This window comes from Astatotilapia calliptera, chromosome 16, assembly GCF_900246225.1.
Source record: "Astatotilapia calliptera chromosome 16, fAstCal1.2, whole genome shotgun sequence".
Lineage (NCBI taxonomy): Eukaryota > Metazoa > Chordata > Actinopteri > Cichliformes > Cichlidae > Astatotilapia > Astatotilapia calliptera.
In genome coordinates this window covers 28,711,266-28,733,809 of record NC_039317.1, presented here as the reverse complement: position 1 = coordinate 28,733,809, position 22,544 = coordinate 28,711,266, and the positions used below count along the sequence as shown (strand labels likewise).

The 22,544-nt window shown below is 40.6% G+C and overlaps 2 protein-coding genes and 1 non-coding gene across 3 annotated transcripts; all 3 read right to left on the bottom strand.

Annotated features, from left to right (window-relative positions):
- Positions 1–295: 295 nt before the first annotated feature.
- On the bottom strand, positions 296–369 carry trnai-aau (transfer RNA isoleucine (anticodon AAU)). The gene has a single exon. It is a non-coding gene; the product is annotated as a tRNA-Ile (tRNA).
- Positions 370–1,761: 1,392 nt separating this feature from the next.
- cops8 (COP9 signalosome subunit 8) lies at positions 1,762–13,212 on the bottom strand. The gene is made up of 7 exons (XM_026145009.1): positions 13,074–13,212; positions 12,348–12,418; positions 12,152–12,200; positions 10,627–10,759; positions 3,197–3,304; positions 3,017–3,079; positions 1,762–2,328 (listed from the first exon to the last, which is right to left on the bottom strand). The coding sequence occupies exons 1-7, from the start codon at positions 13,143–13,145 to the stop codon at positions 2,249–2,251; spliced, it is 576 nt and encodes a 191-aa protein (XP_026000794.1). The 5' UTR covers positions 13,146–13,212; the 3' UTR covers positions 1,762–2,248.
- Positions 7,549–9,238, bottom strand: LOC113007938 (E3 ubiquitin-protein ligase TRIM63). Its single transcript, XM_075410355.1, has one exon. It carries the CDS (start codon positions 8,943–8,945, stop codon positions 7,896–7,898), a length of 1,050 nt encoding a protein of 349 aa, XP_075266470.1. The 5' UTR covers positions 8,946–9,238; the 3' UTR covers positions 7,549–7,895.
- Positions 13,213–22,544: the final 9,332 nt, after the last annotated feature.

The following is a 22,544-nucleotide window of genomic DNA, read 5'->3' as shown; positions in this document are numbered from 1 at the left end:
ATACAATATCATTTAAAAAAAAAAGCGCAGAGAGGTACACAAACAAATTAAACATTACAAGGAGCCTGACAACTAAGTGTAAATATATAACTTAAACTTAATATATAACTTAAAAACGTAACCCTAATTATTAAAACTCGTAAATACAGGCATTTTCGTCTCAAAGACTGGTGTCCTTGTAACAGTTAACCTGAAAAAACAAAACAAACTTTGTTTGAACTGCATGTCGATGAAATCATACACAACGTGGAAAACTCACGACGCGTCACATATTCAATTACCAATAGGAGAACCTTGGCCCGTACGGGGATCGAACCCGCGACCTTGGCGTTATTAGCACCACGCTCTAACCAACTGAGCTAACCGGCCACGCTGCAATGCACATTCACGGTGGTTCCGCGGGTGTTAGTTTGTTTTCTGTACAGTGAGCACTATACGAATTATTCTTGGCTGCTTCCTCTCGTGACAGTTTCCTTGGCCCGTATGGGCAGTGCTAACTCTGCTGCCAGCTGAATCCTGCACAAACAGTGAGAATAACCCAAAACTCCAAACCCTGGATTTCACATGAGCCAGTGTTTCCTTAATTCACAGATGTCGAACTCCAGGCCTAGAGGGTTGTTTTCCTGCAGGTTTTAGATGTGTGCTTGATCCAACACAGCTGATTTAAATAGCTAAATTACCTCCTCAACATATCTTGAAGTTCTCCAGAGGCCTGGTAATGAACTAATCATTTGATGGAGGTGTGATGACCCAGTGTGATATCGAAAACCTGCAGGACACCGGCCCTCGAGTTTGACCCCTCAGTCACTAAACTTCCAGTCAGCTTAATACTACATTAATTATTGATATAAATCGAATTAAGCACTCTTTACTTAGTTTAGGCAGTTTATGCACAATAGTTTGCTGGACACACATCTGTGTGTATATCCTTATGGTCCATTACCTTTTAGTGTTTGTGTTGACTAAACCTGGTGGATACTGTCATGCTGGTTCAGTGCCAGTCCCTGAGAAGTATCTTTAAGTTCACAGTTCCCTTTACATGCTGCAAATCTGTAGACCGAGACAGACTTAAAAGGACACACAGCAGCAAATGTAAACAGACGGGCAATTTTCATGCTTGCAGTCGTGTCCAATGTGGCATTTTCAAAACAAAGCAAACCATGCCATGAAATAAATGAGATCCTTGCAACCACAAAAGTGCAAGGAATGGCCCCGATGTCCAGGATTTCACACTAAATCACATCAAATGGCTGCCTCTCCCTTCCAGTGCCAGCTACAATAAAAGCTGAAATGACTACAAAGTAAAGGAGAAGTGCACATTTCAAATTATGCCTCAAAACAGAACAGAGGCCTTATACAGGCTTTTATTTTGCAGCAGTGAGGAACAGATGGCAGCCAGATATGACATCACAGAATAAAAATGTCCGTGAGCTCTCTGATGTTAATTAGAAAGCATCACTTTAGAAGTTTATTATATTTAGCAGAGATGTTAAAAAATGTTTGTGTGTTTAAAGTTTTGCCTTCCACCGCCAGGATTAAACTGCAACTCGTTTCATTTTCCAGAACAATTTATGTGATTTTGGGGTATAAATATCCATTTGCTCCAATATCAACTTACCTGGTGGTCCATAATCATACATAAATACAGGGCTGCTTCCTCATATTGGGCCACAGAAGACAACAAACTTTCATATACAGTGAATGTTGACTCTGAAATACAACACCAATTACAGACAAAACTCAGAAGAACAGTACGAGAAATATAGAAACAGCAAAATATTTATTCACCAGTCAAAACATAAAATTTCAAAATGAGGTCTCCGTACGGTGATGCATGCATGCCAAGACTCCTGTTACCCGATGACATTTATATCAAGGCCAACTTTAAATGCTAAAACAGAAGGAGTGGACTGTACAAGCTGGTTTGTGTATTTCTGCTGGGAGGAAAGAATTAGTTGGTGACGGGAAAATGAAGCTTCCTTTGAAAAACGGCCAAATCTAGACATCAGGTGGGTTCGCGAAGAGCATAAAAATGTACAACATCACAGTCTGAAATTTTCAACACATCAAGAGCAGAGGGTTTATTAGTCGCTGAACATAAATAGCTATGTCCCAGAGAAATCATGCAAGATGATGGGGGGTGGGGTGGGTGTACGTCTCAACCAGGGCTGCAGGAAGGATGAAGAGTCTTGTATTCTCCCTCAGTACCGAGCGGGTGAAAACTGGTGGCAGTGGCTGTGGTGGGTTATCAGTTCTCAAGAAAAGCCACGTAGTCAGTGAGTCTGGCCAACTGCTGCTCATTTGGAACCAACGAGACAGGGGGAAGATCTGTTGAAGGAGAGAGACACGGAGGAGGAGAAGTTGAGTCAGAGGGAGATTCCTCTTGTGCCAAATGCTATCGATCTTCTTACATCCTTTCAGTTTTAGCTCTTTAGCCCACATGCTCGGACTCTGAAGCTCAGCTCATTCGAGTTAGACCTACTGTTCACATCTAGAAGTGAGCTCAAGACTATTCCTCACCTGTTAAACAACAACTACCTGCCAGGCCAGCACAATTTTTTTACATCCATCTTAAATAGAATCGTTTCTGGTGTGAGATCAACAACTAAAAGAGCCAATAAAAACTAAGGAAGAAAGTTGGGGGATTCATGTGGGTGGGTTGGTTGGTTGCATGCATGTGTGCAGCAGATGCTTCAGTCATGCAGTAAGTTCTGATGATTACAGATAAGACAGATGTCCCCTGGTATGTCCACATAAATCAACAAACCCGTGGATTAGGCCTTGACGCTTTGAATCGCGGACATGTGACCGTGATAAAATTTGGGCTATATGGACGATAATCACATACTTCAAGAATTTCAAGGAAAAACAATGTCAGCATGACCCAAGTCCTAAATCTGTGCTCACAGCATTTTTATGTGTCTAATAAAATCCCCGGGGAGGAGAAGCCTGGGAGTTGGATGCTCCTTTTGGGTACATCCTGGTCACAGTTTAACAGAGCAACACTGCCACCTACCTGGTTTTTTGGGCATCACCATTCTGGTGTTGGCGTCTGCCTGCCAGCCTTGGCTCACCACACCTTTGAAGTGAGGGGAAAAAAGAAAAAAAAAATTCTTAATAACTTTGTATAAAGTAATGTGATAAAATTGAGAGCAAGATTACTGACTGATTAAAAAAAAAGCAGATATAACATTACCCTTCACTGCCTCTTCCACAGAGTAGCCCACAAAGGCAGCAAAATCCTCCGCTGCGATGGAAGTGTACGCCTGGGCCACAAGGCTGTACGCCCGCTGCCGTGTGCTCTCTGTGAAGACATATGAGATAGGTGCATATGGAGTGCATATGAGCTAAATCTAGGCTCTGGTTCTATTTAAAGTGCACAGCAAACAGGGCAACTTGCTGGGAGCTTCCAGGCACGAGGAGAGTATGATGTTACAGCATTTTAACATGATATTTAAGCAACATGTCTCGTGTAAACAGCACTTCTAATGAGCAACAGCACAGGAGGTCACATGCTGAGACGAACAATTCTTCAGGAGTGATTTATTATATTCTAAGGAACAAAGCTCTGAGAACCAGAAACACATCAGATTATAATGAACCACTGAACAGACTGTTCATCTCATAACGTACAAAGCACAAATAATCTATATTCACAGGCTGTTTTAAATTACATATGAAACATGTACTTAAAAAGTATTCTGAATAGATCTTTCCCTCTGAGCACAACTTTATTATATTTAAAAAGCCATGTACAGTTTTACCTTCATGCTATGAAACCTGCCAGAATTGCAGACTGTCAAAATACATTAAGGAAAATTATTCTGACCCAAAAGGAACTGTGGCTGGACGATGAGGCTAGTATGAAAATGTGTGTGTGGTGGTGGGGGGGGGGGGGGGGGGGGGCTTGTATAATTTGTTTTCACAAGCTAGCAATCATTCATGAATCACACTTTAGAGTTTTTTCCCCCCTTTGAATGATCAGAAGCCTGCAGACCAGGACCACCCGACACAGGAACAGTTTCTTTCCCCTCACCATCTCCCTTCTTAACAGTTGACCTGTCACACTGCTCCCACTGCCAGACTGCAGCTGCACCTTGTGTACATTTTGTAGTATTCATTCCACCTCATTCATTTCTGTATTTTATGTATATAAGTTTAGATCCGTTATTTATAGTTGGTTTACACAGCTTTGTGTATGTATGTGTAATGTGTATATATAGACACGTGTGTGTGTGTGTGTGTGTTTTACATCACTGTGCTTGAGAGCCACCATCTACCGGAACCAAATTCCCTGTATGTGTCTGCACATATACTTGGCCAATAAACACGATTCTGATTCTGATCAGAAACATATTAAACATTTATGGTACCAAAGCTTTTTTCTTCTCGTGGACATTAAACTGGTGCAGTTTATTTCAACTATGATATATCCCATTAAAATGTTGCTCAAAACTGGTTACAGGGCTGGACAGAAACATTTTCTCCTTAGACCATGACCCTTAGTGTGGGTGTAAAATTGATTTGGCTCCAGTTTTTAAACAGAACTTAATGTGTTTTTTATTTTTCCCTCAACTCTGGAGAGGTCATGTGGATCTCTTTGGTACTCATGCAGTTAAAATCCTGGACCAGTAAGCGGATTAAAAAAAAAAAAGCTCCAAATTTCAACCCACACCTTTGCACTCTGAAGGTCTGTAACTCTGGAAATATTTTGCATGGGTTGAATGAAAAAAGTAAAGCTGATGTACACAAAATCTGATGATTTTTGCAGGTCACTTGGGATCACTCACTGATTTTTCCATGGATTGAGGGGGAACATTGTTTTTGTCTTCTATTATTTTTACATGATTTATCACTGCCTTTGGTCCTTAATAGTGAAATCTGGTTATCAAACTATTTCCATTTTGAATATGCAATGCAATAAATTCAAGCCCAATCATTATTGCATTTTCAGGCAATAATTTGTGTTCTTCCACTGACTTTAACACTTTAAGGTAATTGATTAGTTTTATAGATATTCAGAGGCTTTGTTCTGCTATGGTCAGCTGCACTCATGTAGCGTGCATCACTGATCTCATCCCTGGGGCATCACTTAATACTGAAATGTCAATGCTGGAGAGGATTTTCCATCTTTTGTACTGTCTCACTTATGCCATAACCCAGATCTGTCACTCCCAACATGCATTCACGCATTACTGATGATGCATACATCATCAGTAATGCGTTTTCCCAACTTCATGTTTTAAGTATGAGACGTATCATCCTAATAAAACTGAACAGCTGCATCATGGCTTTAGTCTTAGTTTCAACATTGTTACATCCTGAGTAAATGTCAAGTAAGGGTATTTGTTTCTCTGTCCATCTGCAAGATTACACAACGCCCCCTGGACCAAATTTCAGAGAATGTGGTGGGAAAGGAACTTAACAAATTCTGATGCTGATTTCTTTAAAACTAGACAGTGCACTGGCCTTGGAAGAAGCTCTTTGTTTCTCACTCTGCTGACTTTGCAGATTTTTAACCTTTCTTGTGGTAATTGTATGTGTTTGGCAAGTCACTTCATCCCAGCCCAAACAAACACACAATGACACGCAGCTCTAACAGGAACTGCTCTGGGAAAATCAAACAAAGCTAGTCTTAACAAAAAAATTGTCTTTAATTCATCATACCATCTGGGTTTGCTTTAAGTGAAATCTTGCATTTGTTGTTCAGGAAACTTTGACTTGAGCTAAAATGAATTCCACAATCAAGTACACTTAATTAAAGATCTGTTAAATGAAGCATGCTTAAGCCGAATCACAAATAAGCTCACACCACAGACCCGTTGAAGACTTTATCAGCAGGCTCTGGCTTCAGCTTCCAAACTGCCCTGTTTATCTAGCCTGACTTGACGTGCTGTGGAGATTACTGTAGGAGTGACAGGGCCTCAAAAACAACATACGCTGGCAGGTATTCGCTGCTGCTACAGCAGCTATCACGCAAGTGCCTTGGGGTTATGGCCTTTGGTGTTTTATAGCCTAGCAACGGGTTGTGTGTATACCAACAATCATCCTCCTGTCTGCTGCAGCCGTTAGCAGCAGTAACAATAACAAGTGGGATGAGAAAAGACAGCTGTGTAGGGGAAGGCCGGAGATTGTCAAGAGCGCGTTCCCATTGTGATGTCCAACGAGCTTCCTGTCCTAAATGTTACTGCTCTTATGGAAAAGAGGCAAAAAGAAGCTGAACACATGTCTTGGAAAATATGTCAACACCGTTTACGCAACAGCTGCGCTTGAGTTTTAACCAAAGTCATGACTGTAGGTGGCGTTTCAGCATGGGGGGGGGGGGATGATCTGTGGGTCCAGCTCTAGGGAAGTTTGACCATTATATACACCAATTTGTTTCTTCCATTAATTTATTAAAAAAATAAAAAAAATCTTTATTTATGTAAAGGAAGAGTGCTTGAAGAATGGTGTGATTCTACTGATTGAGATCAGTGTGTGTTTGGGTTTGTGTGTGGTGGGGACCATTAAATATATCCAAAAGATTCAGGGGACCTGAACAAATAATTCATAATCATATTCTGGCGAGGTGTTCTGTCTCACTAAAATGTTACAGAAGCTTATTCTAAATAATTCTTTTCCTGAACCTTAAAAAACAAACTGTAACTGTGACTCGAATAAAGACAAAGTTTTTGTAGACAAACTAAACTGCACTGAAAACAAAAGCTTAGCCAAAAACAAACTAAAAAAAATATGTTGGACTATAAAAACTGACTGGGTGTGCTCTGTGTCGTCCCTGAAATGGAGGCCTGAGATCAAATAGCCACAATCCTTATTTATTTAAATACTGTTCTGATTCAAACAACCTCTTAAATCAAGAAATCCAAATGAAACCCATTTTGTTGTGCATCACTATGCTAAAAACTCCTATTAAAAAGAGACACAGCTTATAAAACTGCTTCTTGTGTTGGAACAACTTTCTGGCAGCTGACCATCTGTAAATTCAAATGCTCCTGACCCAACAAGGCCGATCATCTCAAGGGGTTTTTTTCTGTAACCCAGCCTCAGGGAAGATGTATATTTTTACCATGGTCTCTTGGCCGCTAGAGAATGACTTGTGTGGCAACTGGACAGGCCTTTCTTAGCATGCCCCTCTGACACTTCAGAGTTGGGTTGTGGGTGCTGAGTAAGACATCAGTGAGTGGGAGGATGGGAGTTTTATGCAGGAGAAACGGGACCTGGCTTGTCCTTCCCTGTCAGTCTATTCCAGGGTGAGCTATCACCTCTCACCATCTCACCTCTTAAAAATAGCCCCCACTTTTCACCAGCAAAGGCAAAGCAGACAGGACATGGCAAGGGGCTTTATTTTTAAATACAGTCCACTGCCAAGTAAGAGCAGCAACAGACTGGGAACCATTTGGATGGAAGCACTCCAAAAGTCTGTAGCACCAAAATAATCCTAAGTCATGTAGGGTTTTTTTTTTCCTTTTAAGCCCCATTTATTTAATATAAATAAATCAATATTTTAAGTTGGGCTTACATTGAGCTAAAAATAAAGAACATTGCTGCTTCAATTCATGCAGGTTTATTACCAGTAACAACAGACTTGGTGATTACATCGAGGTCAGTTGATCACCAATTCCACAAAAAAAGTGAGAAAGGAAATCTAAAATAACAACTATTCCTAAATACTACCTGTTTCTACATTTAACAGACTTAGAGGTACAAAAGTATAAAAAGAACTTAAGAAAAAAAGAATGAATATGACACTGAAATTAGATATTGCACTGACAGGGCAAACAGTTTCAGCCCACATCCTCTTTCACCTCCTTAATATTTCAGTCCTCAAGACAAACACTGCCCTATTTCAAAACACCTTCAAGAGTACTTAAGTTCAAAACAACTTCCAATTCTCATCATTCCTCCTCTTCTTCCTCCTCTTCCTCTGCATCCTCAAATTCATCATCATCTCCAACCACTCCAAAGTCCATTTTTCCAAGGACTCTTTCAACACGCTCCGTTGATATAGTGAAGTGGTCCATCTTCTCAAAGCCTGGCTCGGGCCTTTCTTCCCCCAGTGAGGCTTTGGCTGCATCTTTGGTCTGTGTGATAAGGCCCTTCGAAGCCAACAGGAACTCAGCAGCTCCGCTCTGCTCCAATGCCCTCACAGCCGAATCAGTCAGCTCTGAGCTGGCCTGCAGTCGCTCACCGTAACGCTGAGCCAGTGCCCGCAGAGCTGCCACCTTTTCATCTTGCTCTTTCCCAATCTGCTCAAGTAAAATGCCCTTACGCTCTTCTAGGATAGCATATAGCAGATCAAACCGCTCAGAGAGGCCCTGCTTGGCACGCTGAGCGTTTTCCTGTACAGCACGGCAGGCGTCTTCCATCTGATTAAGCAGAGACTGCAGGCGACCATTGCTGGTCACCAGCGTATCGATAGCATTACTCAGTTCACCCTTCTGGGTCTCATAAACAGTTGTTAGAGGGGCCACCTCACAGTCCTTATGCTGGCCAAACACTTTGCACATGGAGCAGGTGGGTGTTTGGCAGGTCACACAGTAGATGTTGATTTTCTCATCCTCATGTTCCTGGCACTTTGGCTCTTTGGACTCTTTAGGCTTCAGGTTGGTTTCTGTCTTTCCACTGCCACTTAGTTCTTGCTGCTGCTTGTAGATGTCAATGATATTTTCCACTAACAGGTTTCGCTGAAGCCCGTGCACACCATGGCGGTCGAGCACAACCTCAAACCGGCAGGTAGGGCAGCGAAAGACGCCACCAGAAAAGCGGTACGGGTTGCGCGAGTCATAGAGGTCACTGGCACAGCTACGGCACAGGTTGTGCTGGCAAGGCAGGATGACCACAGGCTTCGTGAACATGTCCAGGCAGATGGGGCAGCTCAGCTGCTTCTCAAGGCTATCCATGGGGCTGGGGGGCCGAACTACAGATCCTGTCCTCTGGATGTCCATTTCGTAAGTTTTATGCGTACACCTAGACTAGGAAGTCTTATGTTCTCACAAGGAGAAAGCTAAAAGCTGAGTCGCTGAAAGAGAGTACAGCGTCTAAGAACTTCTCCTGTTGGTGTGCCGTACTTGAAATGCTGATATCTATTCTGGTTGAGAGCTAGCGGCTCTGTCCTTTATACTGCACACTCACAGCTGGTGACACCCGATCCTTTCCACCAGGCATTCCTACCCGCTTGCTAGCCTAGGATCTTTTCACCGAAACTCCCCCTCCTACCCATTGCAGCATGTGTCACATGCCCCAGTGGGCGCAGAGTCCCCTCTAACAGTGACCCAAGTGGCCAACTGAGTACAGACAAACAGGGTCCATGTGACCGGCTCAGAGGAGCTCGACCTGAGAAAGAGGGCTCAGTATTATTGGTAAACAAGTCTGTGTCAAGATCCTGTGACTTGGCTGTTTTTCCATTTGATTTCTTTTCATTTATCTGCTCAATGTGCCAATTTATGTAACCGGTTCTGTTTAGTAAATGGAGTGACTGTACAGAAAAGCAATTTTCATACGTTTTAAATTAAACTAACCGGTAAAAGCAAATGGCTGAGGATCAATTATGTTTATTAAACTACCACGGACACAACATTTAAGCCTCTTTTTTCTAAATGATAATTTACCTGCTAGTCTCTTTCTTTTGCAATGCTTATTCTTCAGCACTGGAACCTGATGAGTTTAATAATAAAATCCACAATTTAGTGAGACTGTTAAATTAAATTTAAGGTAAGATGATAATATATTTTATTACTTTTTAGGTTCTCAATATATTTAATGTCTTCGTTTTGTGGCTTTGATTTAAACAGATTTATTAAAAATATTCAGATTAATTTATACGTTTGGAAATGTATTCTTTTAACACATTGATGGAAAAAATATATATTATGCAATATTCTAATTAGTGTGAGCTGTATGATGGTCATGAATACACTCAGTACATTAAGTGCCTGGAAGTACAGTCAGATTGCAAAAAAATGTAATCTTGAATAAATGCTGCAGTTCTTGACTGTTGCACATTTTTTGTTAATGTTTATTCACACATCTACTAAGCAGTTATGACCAGTGGTTGCTTAACTGTGCTATGACATACTGTTCTGAGCATTAATATCTGATCAACACACAGTGTCATAAACATAAGTGAGAAGCTATTCTTAAACTGTTGCACAATGTAATTGACACATGATACAAATGCAGCTAGAACTGTGACCATCAGATGATATAACTTTATGACCTGATGTTTCCTTTGAAGTTGAGAAGGTGATCTGAAAAACAGAAAAATATGTAGGTACGCAACCACCTTCTTAATATGCAAGTATCTTGTTGTGGTTATTTGATGTACCCTTCATGACCATGAGGGTTTCTGTTTATTTTCCCATTGCTTTGTTGCCTCATAGCCCTGACTGGGTTCAGCTGTTGCCCCCTGCTGGCAGTTATTCTAAATGATTTATGAAACTTTTTTAAAATATTGAACTCACTTAAACCTGCTGAAAGAACATGTTGCCTTAGTTCCTAGTTTCAACAGAGCCAAATTTATATATCAGATAAAGAATATTTGGAAGCATAATTAATCTGAAGAGTGTAATAACAGGTCAACGTGAGGCACGAGAAGTCAACTAGTGTTCTTAACATTTTTTTGGTTACCTCTAAGGGCCTCCATGACATGAAGAATATTCTCCGACCACTGATAAGCAGCAATGGCTGTGTAGATCCCTGGAAAGTCTCTCTGCCAAATACGCTGGCCCACTGCCCATATAGCTGCTAATTCAGGATTTGCCTGCAGGAAACAAGTGAGAAGCATTTCAAACACAATCAGAATGCAACACTTGACCAGGTAGTGGCTTTAATGCTACTGTGAAGAACATTCACAGCCCAATATATATGTAACACTGTTGGATCACAATGGTTCCATCATCCTTAAATTGTCTTTTCTTGGACTTGGCAAGAAGTCATGACTTGATTGGCAGTACCATAATTCCATTTATTTCATAGTGCTCTCTTGGTTGTCTAAGCAGGTCCAAAAAGTTTTCCTGTGGGGCAAATTGATCTGCCAGGACTTAAGATCATTTTGCAATACAAGTGAAAATGCCAATTACATATGTTTTTAGTTACTTACATTTAAAGTTGAGCAATTTTTCTAGAAACATGGAACTGGTTGTGTCAGGGTGGTATGCCCTTAATATTAAATGTGATGCAGGCACCACAATGGCAAAAAGGTGATGAAAAACACAGACCATACATTTCTAACTTCTAATTTGAAGCTAGAATATAATTCCTTATTATCATATTGTTCTGAAAGCTCCATGAAAAGCCTCCAGTTGATCCAAAGCAAACAGGGACTAGAAAAAGAAATCTTTATTAGCCTCTCACCATTGGCTCCTTGTGCCATCCCTTTGTGATGCTATGATGGATCTGGCTGCTCAGTCATTAAAGGACTTCTCCAATCCATGAGTTTGTCTTTACTCATTAAATCAACCAGTCACATGACATTAACTTAGTGCATTCACACAAGACGAGACAAAGACAAAATGCTATTCAAATTGAGTATTCGAATGACGAAGAATGGTAATACAAGACACTTTGAATGGTTGGTGGTGTCAGATGGGCTGGTCTGAGTATTTAGGAAACTTCTGATCTGCTGGGATTTTTCATCTAGGATTTACACTGTATTTTCAGAAAAAAGGAAAAATCAAATGAGTGCCACTTCTTGTTGATGACAGAGTTTAGAGGAGAATGGTCAAACTGTTTCGAACTGATAGGAAGGCTAATCAAATGGGCTCCACAGTCATCATATCTTAAGCAAGTACAGCGTTTAGAGAGGTTTCAGAATAGGAGATTTATGTCAGAGATAAGCACCCAACAAATCTGCACCAACTGTGTGATGACATCATGTCAACATGGACCAAAACCTCTAAAACCAGCACCTCGTTGAATCTATGAATGCACAAAGAATTAAGGCAGCTCTGAGGGCAAAAGAGGGCTCATCCAGTACTAGCAAAGTGCACCTTACAAAGTGTCTAGTAACTGTGTACATGACAGTATGAGTAGGTTTGAAAAATGTAATAAAACCAACATTGGATTTTAAAGTAAACAGCATTTACTGTTCACATTTACATGCTCAAATGTTATTTTTTTTTAGCAATGTTTACACATGTTTTAACAAGCTTACCGATTTTATTGCTTGGGGAATCCTCTTCCACAGATACCTGCCATTATTCCTGTTAGGAAAACACACAACACATTCATAATATAGATACAGGCAGTAAAAAGGGTCTCATCAACTAAATCAGCTACCTGCAATCTGAGACCCAAATATAGATTTAAATGTATTTCTTTTTATAAATACATAGAGATCAGAGACTTACATGTCATTATTAAGTAAATAGAGCGCCAGCAGCTGAGCGTAGACCTGAGGTGTTGCAATGCCCCCTGGAGCCTGTTACAAAGAAATGCAGGTGTGCGATTAAACATTGGAACTAAAACGAGCGGAAAACTGAACAAATGTTACTTCTCAGAGAAAACGGGTTATTATTATTGTCTTATTATTGTCATAATAAAGAAAAAATAATAGTCGCTGATGTTCACCCAGCCAACAGCAAGCGTCCAGTTAATAGTTTTAGCTCCTGCTAACATTACAGTACTAGTCTCGCTCATTTATTCTTATACTATAAACTGTCAGTCCGTAGGCTGCATGCAGATAGACAGACAGACTGTCAACACAGATAAGACTTAAAGGTTCTTAAATCAAACACATGACCTGCAGATATGTTCCAATTTAACGGAGAGATTATGATCGCTAACTTCCTACTATCTGCTGACAAGTAAAGGCAAAGGTAAAGCAAAGAGCAGTCCAACATGAACACGTTGCTACAGCCTATATCTCATTTTTAACATGAGAATGTTTCGCCTACGAGAAAACGTGTTTGATAAGTTAATTTCACAGAGCTTTAAGGTAGGCTACACACAGGCTAGGTTTCGTAGCCAGTAAGGTAGCCTAATATATCTAAAAACCGCAGCGTTCCCATCCTGCTTTCAAAGCCACAAAATCTCTGCGACCTTCCTGTTCATATTTAAGATCACAAAGTCCTTACCTCAAGCTCTTGGGCTTCACACTGCTCTAATAGTTTATCAAAATTTTCCTCCATAATCACAGCAGTAGGCATGATGATGCCTAGCTGTTGCACCGGAAACTTCTGCTTCTACTTCTTCTTCTTTGGTGTCTTCGCCGTATTATTACGAGTCCGACGTCGGGTGTGTGATCACCCGCGTCCTCTGCTGGCCAAAACGCAAACTACAGTGAATCCTGGGTTGTGCGAAATCCTCTAAATAAACCCTAGACAAAGTGAACTAAGGTGTAGGTTTATTAGGTTATGTTGTGGTGATCCTCGGGTTGAGGGATGGGTGTTCATACTAGAGTGTAAAATTAAAACTAATGGAAGATGGACAAGAAAAGTTCAAAGCCATCATGTCTTCAGCTTAGAAAAAAGAGAAAGGAAGAGGAGGAGAAACGAGCACAAGATACAGGTAAGCAGATGTGTCATTGGATAATGGCAGGTCATGTATTCTGAAACAATCAGAATCAGAATACTTTATTAATCCCTAAGGAAATGATGTGGGTTACATGCTCCAAGAAGAAATGGTAAAAATAGTAACAGTAACAGACTAAACTCCAAACAATACATTATGTTACAGGTTTTAATATTAATTAATCATTGTCAATTGTTGATTTGTTCTGTTCTCATTGTATGATGAATTATGATGGCTGTTTGGTGGCTGTTTGCATACTAGGCGCACTCTCTCTCTCTCTTCATATGTCTGTGTGTGTGTGTGTTTCTCTGGTGAAATTCAGCATGGCTCCAACAACAGTTTTATGTTTATGTACAATCCCTAATATGTTTTATGTGTATGTCTGTCTGTGTGTGTGTGTGTGTGTGTTTGGGGGGGGCAGAGGGAGTGTTTGCCCAGGGAGCCACACAGGCTAGGACCGCCACTGGGTATGTGAATCATATGCTATGGCCTCATTTTTATTTTTTTTTTCAAAATGGAGATCTTGGACTCTGCTGGACTCAGAGCTGTGGCATTCTGAAAAAAAGATTACTAAAAATTAAGTACTTGCCATTGGTGACAAGGAAAAACTTGTCAGTTCAACAAATTTCACCCTGAAGCTGCCCTAATACATATTTTAGCTGTATGACAAACATGTCTGAATTACACAGAGGAAGACTGCAATCAATGCAATCAAACTGTTTATCAGAGGGATATGTGTGATTTTTAGAACACTGGAGCCTTACATTAGCAGCCATAATGTTAGCTTACAACCAGGTGTTGTTTTGCTGGCTAGTTGTCACCTGTGCAGAGAGGACTGTTGTGTGTGTAATCTTCTGGGGTGGCTGTAGCTCAGGTGGCAGAGCAGGTCAGCCACTAATCAGAAGGTCGGTGGTTCGATCCCAGGCTGCCTCCTGACTGCATGCCAAATATCCTTGGGCAAGATACTAACCCCGTGTTTGCCTACTGGTGGTGGTCAGAGGGCCTGGTGGCGCCAGTGTCCGGCAGCCTCGCCTCTGTCAGTGCGCCCCAGGGCAGCTGTGGCTACAATGTAGCTTGCCATCGCCAGTGTGTAAATGAATGGGTGAATGACTGAATGTGAAGCGCTTTGGGGTCCTTAGGGACTAGAAAAGCGCTATACAAATGCAGGCCATTTACCATTTCTGACAGTAAGTAATTGTCCTAATATCAGGAATAAATAAGCACATTTATACACTTTTTGTGTGGGCAAAAGATTAAGAGGAAAACACTTTAAAAATAATCTAGAAAACTCCTACAATGTTCATCAAACACATAACTATACTAAGATTTTTGTGGACAATGAAAGATGATGACAGCTTTTTACTAGATTGTGAAAACGTGATACTTGCAAACAAGCTTAAATATATTATAAACGGGCAAAATCTTACAAGCTATGTATAACAAACTGTTGTTTCTTTAAGTAAATTTAGAGTTTAATGAGTTTTATTCATATAAAAGTTCTTGTCATTATTATTAAATGCTGTAGTTTGTCAACTTTAAGATATACATGCAAGTTTACATTTATTGGTACTTCTACCAGGGAAACAATCACTCTTTAAATAACACTCCCAGTGCTGAGAGATACTTTTTTTCTTTGAATTCACTAATGATCTTCCTGTGATCGTGTGTACAGCGTCTCTTTATGTCTGTCTCCACGTTGGTTGGGTGTGGAGTAAGTGCATATGAGAGCATGAGGGTGGGAATGGATGTTTGTATATGTGTGTGCCTATATTTCTGTGTCTATATGTCAGGTTGGGTGTCAGGCGCCACCTCTCTGGGGACATCTCAGGCCCTCCAAGGTTTGGAGGCCTATCTCCCCCTACCACCACTTCCCCTGCCAGTGGTGGACTCCCTCAGACATCGGTGCGTTGGTGGTTCTTTGTGTCCGGGGATGGGCGTCCAGGTACACACCGGCTCACTCCTTGGTGGCCGCTTATCGGGGCCTAGAGCCTGGGGCTCGCTCGGGCCACTTCGGAGGTGGGGTGCCCCCGGCCTCTCGGCCTGGGGCTCCGTCACTCCCAGCCCGGCTGGCTGCCGGCGGAGCTCACGGGTGCGTCACTGCAACTCCCCCTGGCTTCTGCTCCGCGGCTGCTGAGTGAGCCCTCATCTGGGACTCTCCTCAGCTCTTTCTGGGACAGTGGCGCGGCTGCCCCTCTGTTGGTCTTCCTTGGTCTCTTGTGTTCTGGGGGCCTCTGGATGTCTGGAGTTTTGATCTCCTCCATACCTGCTTCATGCCCTAGAGGACGGGGCTGTGGCCCCCCCACACCCTCTAGCAGATTATTACATGAAGGAACCTTTAAAAAAAAAAAAAACAAGCGCGTCCATGCTCACAGGTGTACACACGGGTGATCACACCCACAAACTACACCCTTTTTGGCTCCTACCTCAAAGCACACTGTGTTCTGTTGATCTTATGTGCTGCACAATAATGTTTAATATTTAGTATTTACTGTCATCTTCCCATATATCATTGTGATGTTGTTTATTCTATTACTCTTGTTCTCTTCTGCTTGTTTTCTTTTTTCTTTCTCAGCAGGTGACCCAGGTGATTGATATATGCTTTTTTTTTTCTTCTTTTTTTTTTCTGCCCGTTCTGTTGGTTTTTGTCTTTTGCCCTTCTCCCCCATCCCTCTTCTCAGCTGTTTCTCTTTCCCTCTTTCTTTCTCCCCTTCTTTCCCCCAGTCAAGTCACTAAATGAAAATAAAATAAACAATAAAAGGTGAATCAAATGGACCGTTACGGCAAGGCTGGGATGGTCAATTTGGTAAAGTAAATCCGTTGGGCATCTTTCTTTGCCTTTAGACAACAATTCTGATGGCAAAAGAGCCAAACGGGACAGGCAAAAAAAAAACAACAACAAAAAAAAAAAACTAATGATCTTCCTGCCAGTGGTGGGCATTCCTCTATTTTAATTCCTTTTGATCTTTTCTTTGCCTTTGATGGTGGTGACTACACATACCTTTTTATCCCCTCAACCTCTAAAAAATTGGCTTGGCAACTGAGACACAGCTCTCATGTGTTTTCTTCATTTAGATAGATATTGAACTGTTGATATAGAAAATTTATCATTCTCCAAGCTTTTGATTTTTTTTTTAAATCTGCATTGAGGGTGGTATTTTGCAATCTTAAGGAACACTAAATGTGTAAAAACAAACGAAAACCACCCCTCAGACATCTTTTTCACACTTTAATTACAACATTTTTAAATTACTTAAAAAATCCAGTTATAATGACAAATCTGAGATTTTTAAAATTCATTTTTGGAGGTCACAACCTCCTAAATATTTGTTTTTATCAATGCTGGAACACAACATGCACTAATCAATTTATCAGCTTCACAAGCTCTTTTTAATCTCTATGGAAATAATAGATATCTTGTAAAACAACACATATGGACCAATTTATTTGAGATTACTGTTGCATGCAAAATAGAAAAATAAATTATGTGGACTCTTAAGCAGGACCCAGTGCAGACAAATTCAACGTTCTGGAACTTCCCATTACATTACAATCACAGTACTACAGTTCTCAGCAGCCACTTATTGAAAACCTAGAAGACTTTTCAGATGTGCTACCTTGACCCTCCTGTCAAATCCTCAATAAATCAATAAAGTATATAGGGACCATAATCCCTGTTATGTTGTAGGCCAAAGGAAAGGATCAAAGAAATGCAAAGCAGTGGTCTTAATAGTTTAATAATGCTGAAAGAGAATCCCATAAACACATGAATGAATCACGATGAACTACATAAAGAACATCAGAACAGCTTCTTTCTCTGAAGTGTGGATAACATAGAATAGAATATAAAGAATAATAATAAAAACAGATTTTATTTACTTAGCTTCTCCTCTCTAAATATATCTCAGTGTTCAGCTCTGAGAAGAAATCCCCATGTGCTGCATCAGCGGAATTCATGAGGACTTTTGATGTTCTTAATTCTTTATATATGTGCATGATTCAGCTCCAGACATTACTGAGACTCTCTGACTCAATCAAATGTTGACATGGGGAAAACATGAAAAAAAAAATCCCTCATCTTAAGAGCCTCATAAACCGTCATGTCCTGCAGATTGAGGTACCAAATTCAGGCTCCAAAAGGCAGGCGGAAATAACACAAAGCGACCCTTTATTTCAAGTTGATGACGTATCGAAAAACAGGAAGTAAATGGAAAAATGAAACGTGAAAACACAGGCAACTATAGTGAACACAACAAAATAATTAATACGTAGAACTGGAAAAATATAAAGATCATAAGTTAAAAGAGAAATCAGAAACCTGAGGGATAATTAGACTCAGTAATAATAACAGAAATTGTCCTGATAAATTAAAGTCAAAATGTAGACAACAAACCAAGGACCAAAAGAAAGCCAAACAAAAAGAGACCCTGAAGGCAGAAGAATTCCAAAGGAGTCCCAAAGCAAAAACCTACGTCGGAAATCCAGGACCATGAGATAAACACCCTATTATAAAAATAACTGTGATTTTTGTAAGAGAAAACACTGTTAATGATGTGATGTTGTGTGGCTTTAGTTCCACAACTAAGAGCTGCTAGGCTTCTATAAATAACTGAGAAAATGGGTCTTTGATCTCTGAATTGTAAGAGTTTAATGACGCTGAATGCATGACTGAGTCTTTGGGCAGAAGGATGCACTGAGAGGAATTGTTGGGTTGCTTATTTTCACTTAACAAAAATGAATGCAGGTGTCTCATGTTCTCCAAATATTACCTTATTGTGTCCGGTTTAACAAGAAACATCTTAAATGTTTTGTGCAAAGCTACTTATCCAATAACAAAATAATATTAGAAGATGGGAATACAAACTTTAGTCTAATTTTTAATATTAGTTATATTCAGCTTGAATCAGAAGGAAAAGAAGGAAGCTTAAAAAAACCCTATATTTTCTGTTGTCTACATTGTAGTGGGTGACTTTGCCTCTGAACAGGAAAAGGGGAGTAGGGAAGAGGTTAAAGTGGGATTCAGCATGTGGGGAACCCTAACATCAGTTGTAGCCACTCAGTGTGGGGAAAAGTAGGTTACAACAGGTTAATTTTCTTAGTGTACAGGCTGTGATCAGCTGATATGGATATGCACTGAGGTTCACTGCTCTTTGTGGATATACAAAACTTTGTTGTACACAATCCAACAACATGTACGCATATGTTTCAGTCAGTGTAGGGGATGGAGAACTGTTTACTAGATGGTTTAAAGTTGGTATGAACCATCTAAACATCATCAGCTTAACTTCAGATTCATCTCTGCTAAACTTGATTGTATCCCAACTTGCACCAAAGTCACTGTACACCAGTCACACACTGTTCTATACTTTAAAACCATCACAGTACAGCAAACTGACCTGTTTATTTTGCACTAATCTGCAGAGTATTTTCATGTAGTCTTTAAATAAAATAGTCTACCCCAGTTAACAGGTCCAAACAGAAAGGTCTGGGTTGGCCAGGTTTGAAGCTGATCAGTGTCTAGCCCTATCTCTGAGCCTACAGGAATCATAAACTGCCTATACCACAGGTCTCCTTCTTCAGTCACTATCCCAAACTCAGGGCCTGACTGGTAAATTAAATAGTTTACTTCAGTTTACTTCAGTTTCTTCAATGTATTCATTTTCTTTCTCAAGTTACTGGTAGATGAGGCTTTGATACCAAAGCTACTTGATTAAGCTGGATTGCAGAGTCACAGTATTTACCAACTCAGAAAGCCTTTCTGGTAGAAGGCAAACTGCCAAGAGCAACACCAGTTTTCTTATTAGGGATAATGAGGCTGATGACAATGGTGGAGATTGTAGAGGGAGATCGTACAGGGTGGGCAATTTATATGGACATTTGTTTTTTCAATAGGAAGAGGGCCATGTGACACATCAAACTTATTGGTAATGTCACAAGAAAAATGATGGTGTGCTTGGTTTCAATGCAACTTTATTCTTTCATGAGTTATTTACAAGTTTCTGGCCACTTATAAAATGTGTTCAATGTGCTGCCCATTGTGTTGGATTGTCAATGCAACCCTCTTCTCCCACTCTTCACACACTGATAGCAACACCGCAGGAGAAATGCCAGCAAAGGCATCCAATATCCATATTTTGAGGTGCTGCACATCTCGTATCTTCACAACATAGACAATTGCCTTCAGATGACCCCAAAGATAATAGTCTAAGTGGGTCATATCGGGAGACATTGGGGGACATTCAACTGGCCCACGGCGACCAATCCACTTTCCAGGAAACTGTTCATCTAGGAATGCTCGGACCTGGCACCCATAATGTGGTGGTGCACCATCTTGCTGGAAAAACTCAGGGAACGTGCCAGCTTCAGTGCATAAAGAGGGAAACACATCATCATGTAGCAATTTCAAATATCCAGTGGCCTTGAGGTTTCCATTGATGAAGAATGGACCCACTATCGTTGTACCCCATATACCACACCAAACCATCACTTTTGTTGTTCCAACAGTCTTGGAGGGATCCATCCAGTGTAGGTTAGTGTCAGACCAATAGCGGTGATTTGGTTTGTTAACTTCACCATTCACATAAAAGTTTGCCTCATCACTGAACAAAATCTTCTGCGTGAACTGAGGGTCCTGTTCCAATTTCTGTTTTGCCTATTCTGCAAATTCTGTGCGCTGATCTGGGTCATCCTCATTGAGATGCTGCAGTAGCTGGAGTTTGTAAGGGTGCCATTTGTGAGTAGCTAATATCCGGATGTTCGACCAATGCCACTGCGACATGTGGCGAGTGCTACGCTGTGGGCTCTTGCTGAATGATGCTAAGACAGCCACTGATGTTTCTTCATTAGTGACAGTTTTCTTGCGTCCACATTTTGGCAAATCAAACACTGAACCAGTTTCACGAAACTTAGCAAGCAGTTTGCTAACTGTAGCATGGGAGATGGGTGGTCTCGTAGGGTGTCTTGCATTGAAATTTGCTGGAATGACCCGGTTACTGCGTTCACCAGATATAAACACAATTTCAATCCGCTCCTCAGGTGTTAACCTCTTCGACATGTCAATGGCTGTGAACAAAGAGAACTTTGCAAATAACTCATGAAAGAATAAAGTTATGTTGAAACCAAGGACACCATTGTTTTTCTTGTGACATTACCAATAAGTTTGATGTGTCACATGGCCCTCTTCCTATTGAAAAAACAAAAGTTGTATCCAAGATGGCCGACTTCTAAATGGCCACCATGGTCACCACCCAGATTGAGGAGTTTGCCCCCTCACATATAGACCTACTAATGTGTCACAAACAGGACTTTAACATCACCAACCATTCCCATGTTATTACGGTGTTTCCATATAAATTGCCCACCCTGTAGATGCACTCCATCCATCCATCCATTCGCTTCCGCTTATCCTTTTCAGGGTCGCGGGGGGGTGCTGGAGCCTATCCCAGCTGTCATAGGGCGAGAGGCGGGGTACACCCTGGACAGGTCGCCAGTCTGTCACAGGGGTAGATGCACTCATTCAGATCATTTAAAAAGATACCCCCCTCAAAATATCAGTTGTTTTAACCCTCTTGAACAGTTGTCTAGCTTTGTTATTTCTGGTCAGGTCAGCCTGGTAGTTTTTGAATTTGCTATGTCTCTGTTGTTCTTTTGTTCTCATAATGCCTCATATGCGCCCTATTGTATAACTCTTTCAATAAAGAATATTAAAGAGGAAGAAGAAAAACAACGTGCCAATCACACAGTCTTGTCATTTCTCCCCTTTACATTGTGTGAACACTGTTGTGTCGACCTGAGTTATTACTCTGTGGGCTTACAGAAAAGGACAATGCAGCTGCTTTGGGGAGTTATTTCCTTGGGGAACAGGAGAATTGTTCTGTGATGATTACTTGTAACCTCTGGGCTATTATTTGAACGGAGTGTCCACTTTTTAAATGCCAGATAGGGCTGGGGGTCTGCTTGACTGATTAAGCTATTTGTTGAACGCTCTGTGCAATTTGTTTGCAGGTTTTCAAAACCACTTGAGCACACAGCTTGACTATAAGCTGCTATTTCAGCGCAAGAATCAATCAGAATGAAAACTAGTTTTAATATCTCAGCCTTGGAATTTAAAGGATATTGTAAAACGTTTTCATATTTTAAAAAAAATATCGTGTTACATGTGTCAATTTTGGATCTTTACCTATTTCCTTGCTTTCCAAGGAAATAGGTAAAGCGTCAGTGATAACTGCCAGCAAACCCAGTTAATTAATTTACATGAATTACTTCCAGTGAACAGTAGGGGGTCAACTCTTCTGGTTGCAATAAGAAGTCAGATTGTATGTAATGTTATTGAAAAATGACTCAACTTTTTCACATTAAATACTTCAATCGGTTCATCAATCACTACTCTAAGGTCTTTTTTAATACAACATGGTACTAATCTTATATATAATGGTGCCTTTTAATTTAAAAAGGGACCATTGTTTAATCTAAAATCTTCTTAATGCATGTACATTGTCATCCCTTTCTCCATTAGCTGGTAAATTCAAGTTGGCATTGTATGTGTTATGCATATGATTTATTAGAAATACAAGGATCTGAATCCAGCGTTACAGCAAACAGTATTTTAAATCAATAATCAAGCTTAATAAATTTGAGGATTATTTTATATGGAGTTCAGTACCCAGAGATCAATAAACTCCCGCCTACATTACACAACTACGTTCTCATTTCAGACCTTCTTCCTTTCATTGTTCTTTGTAAAAAGTACTCTGGGGGATCTGGATGGGAGCTGTCACCAGTTCTCAATGTTGCTTCTACTTCTGGCTCATTTCATTGCTTTCCTTTATGCATCCAAGCCTAGAAACGGTTCAGTGACACCATTGCAATCACAAGTTGATGGAGTTGGTGAGTGGTATCTGGCAGTTGCTAGGTGAAATTTGCAGTAGCAATTGCTGAATTTGCCTTTAGTTTGCATGGAAAACATTAGTTTGCCTGCAAATTTGCCAACATGTGATAGTGAAGTCATGAAAAGGGTTACACAAACACAAAAGCTGAGA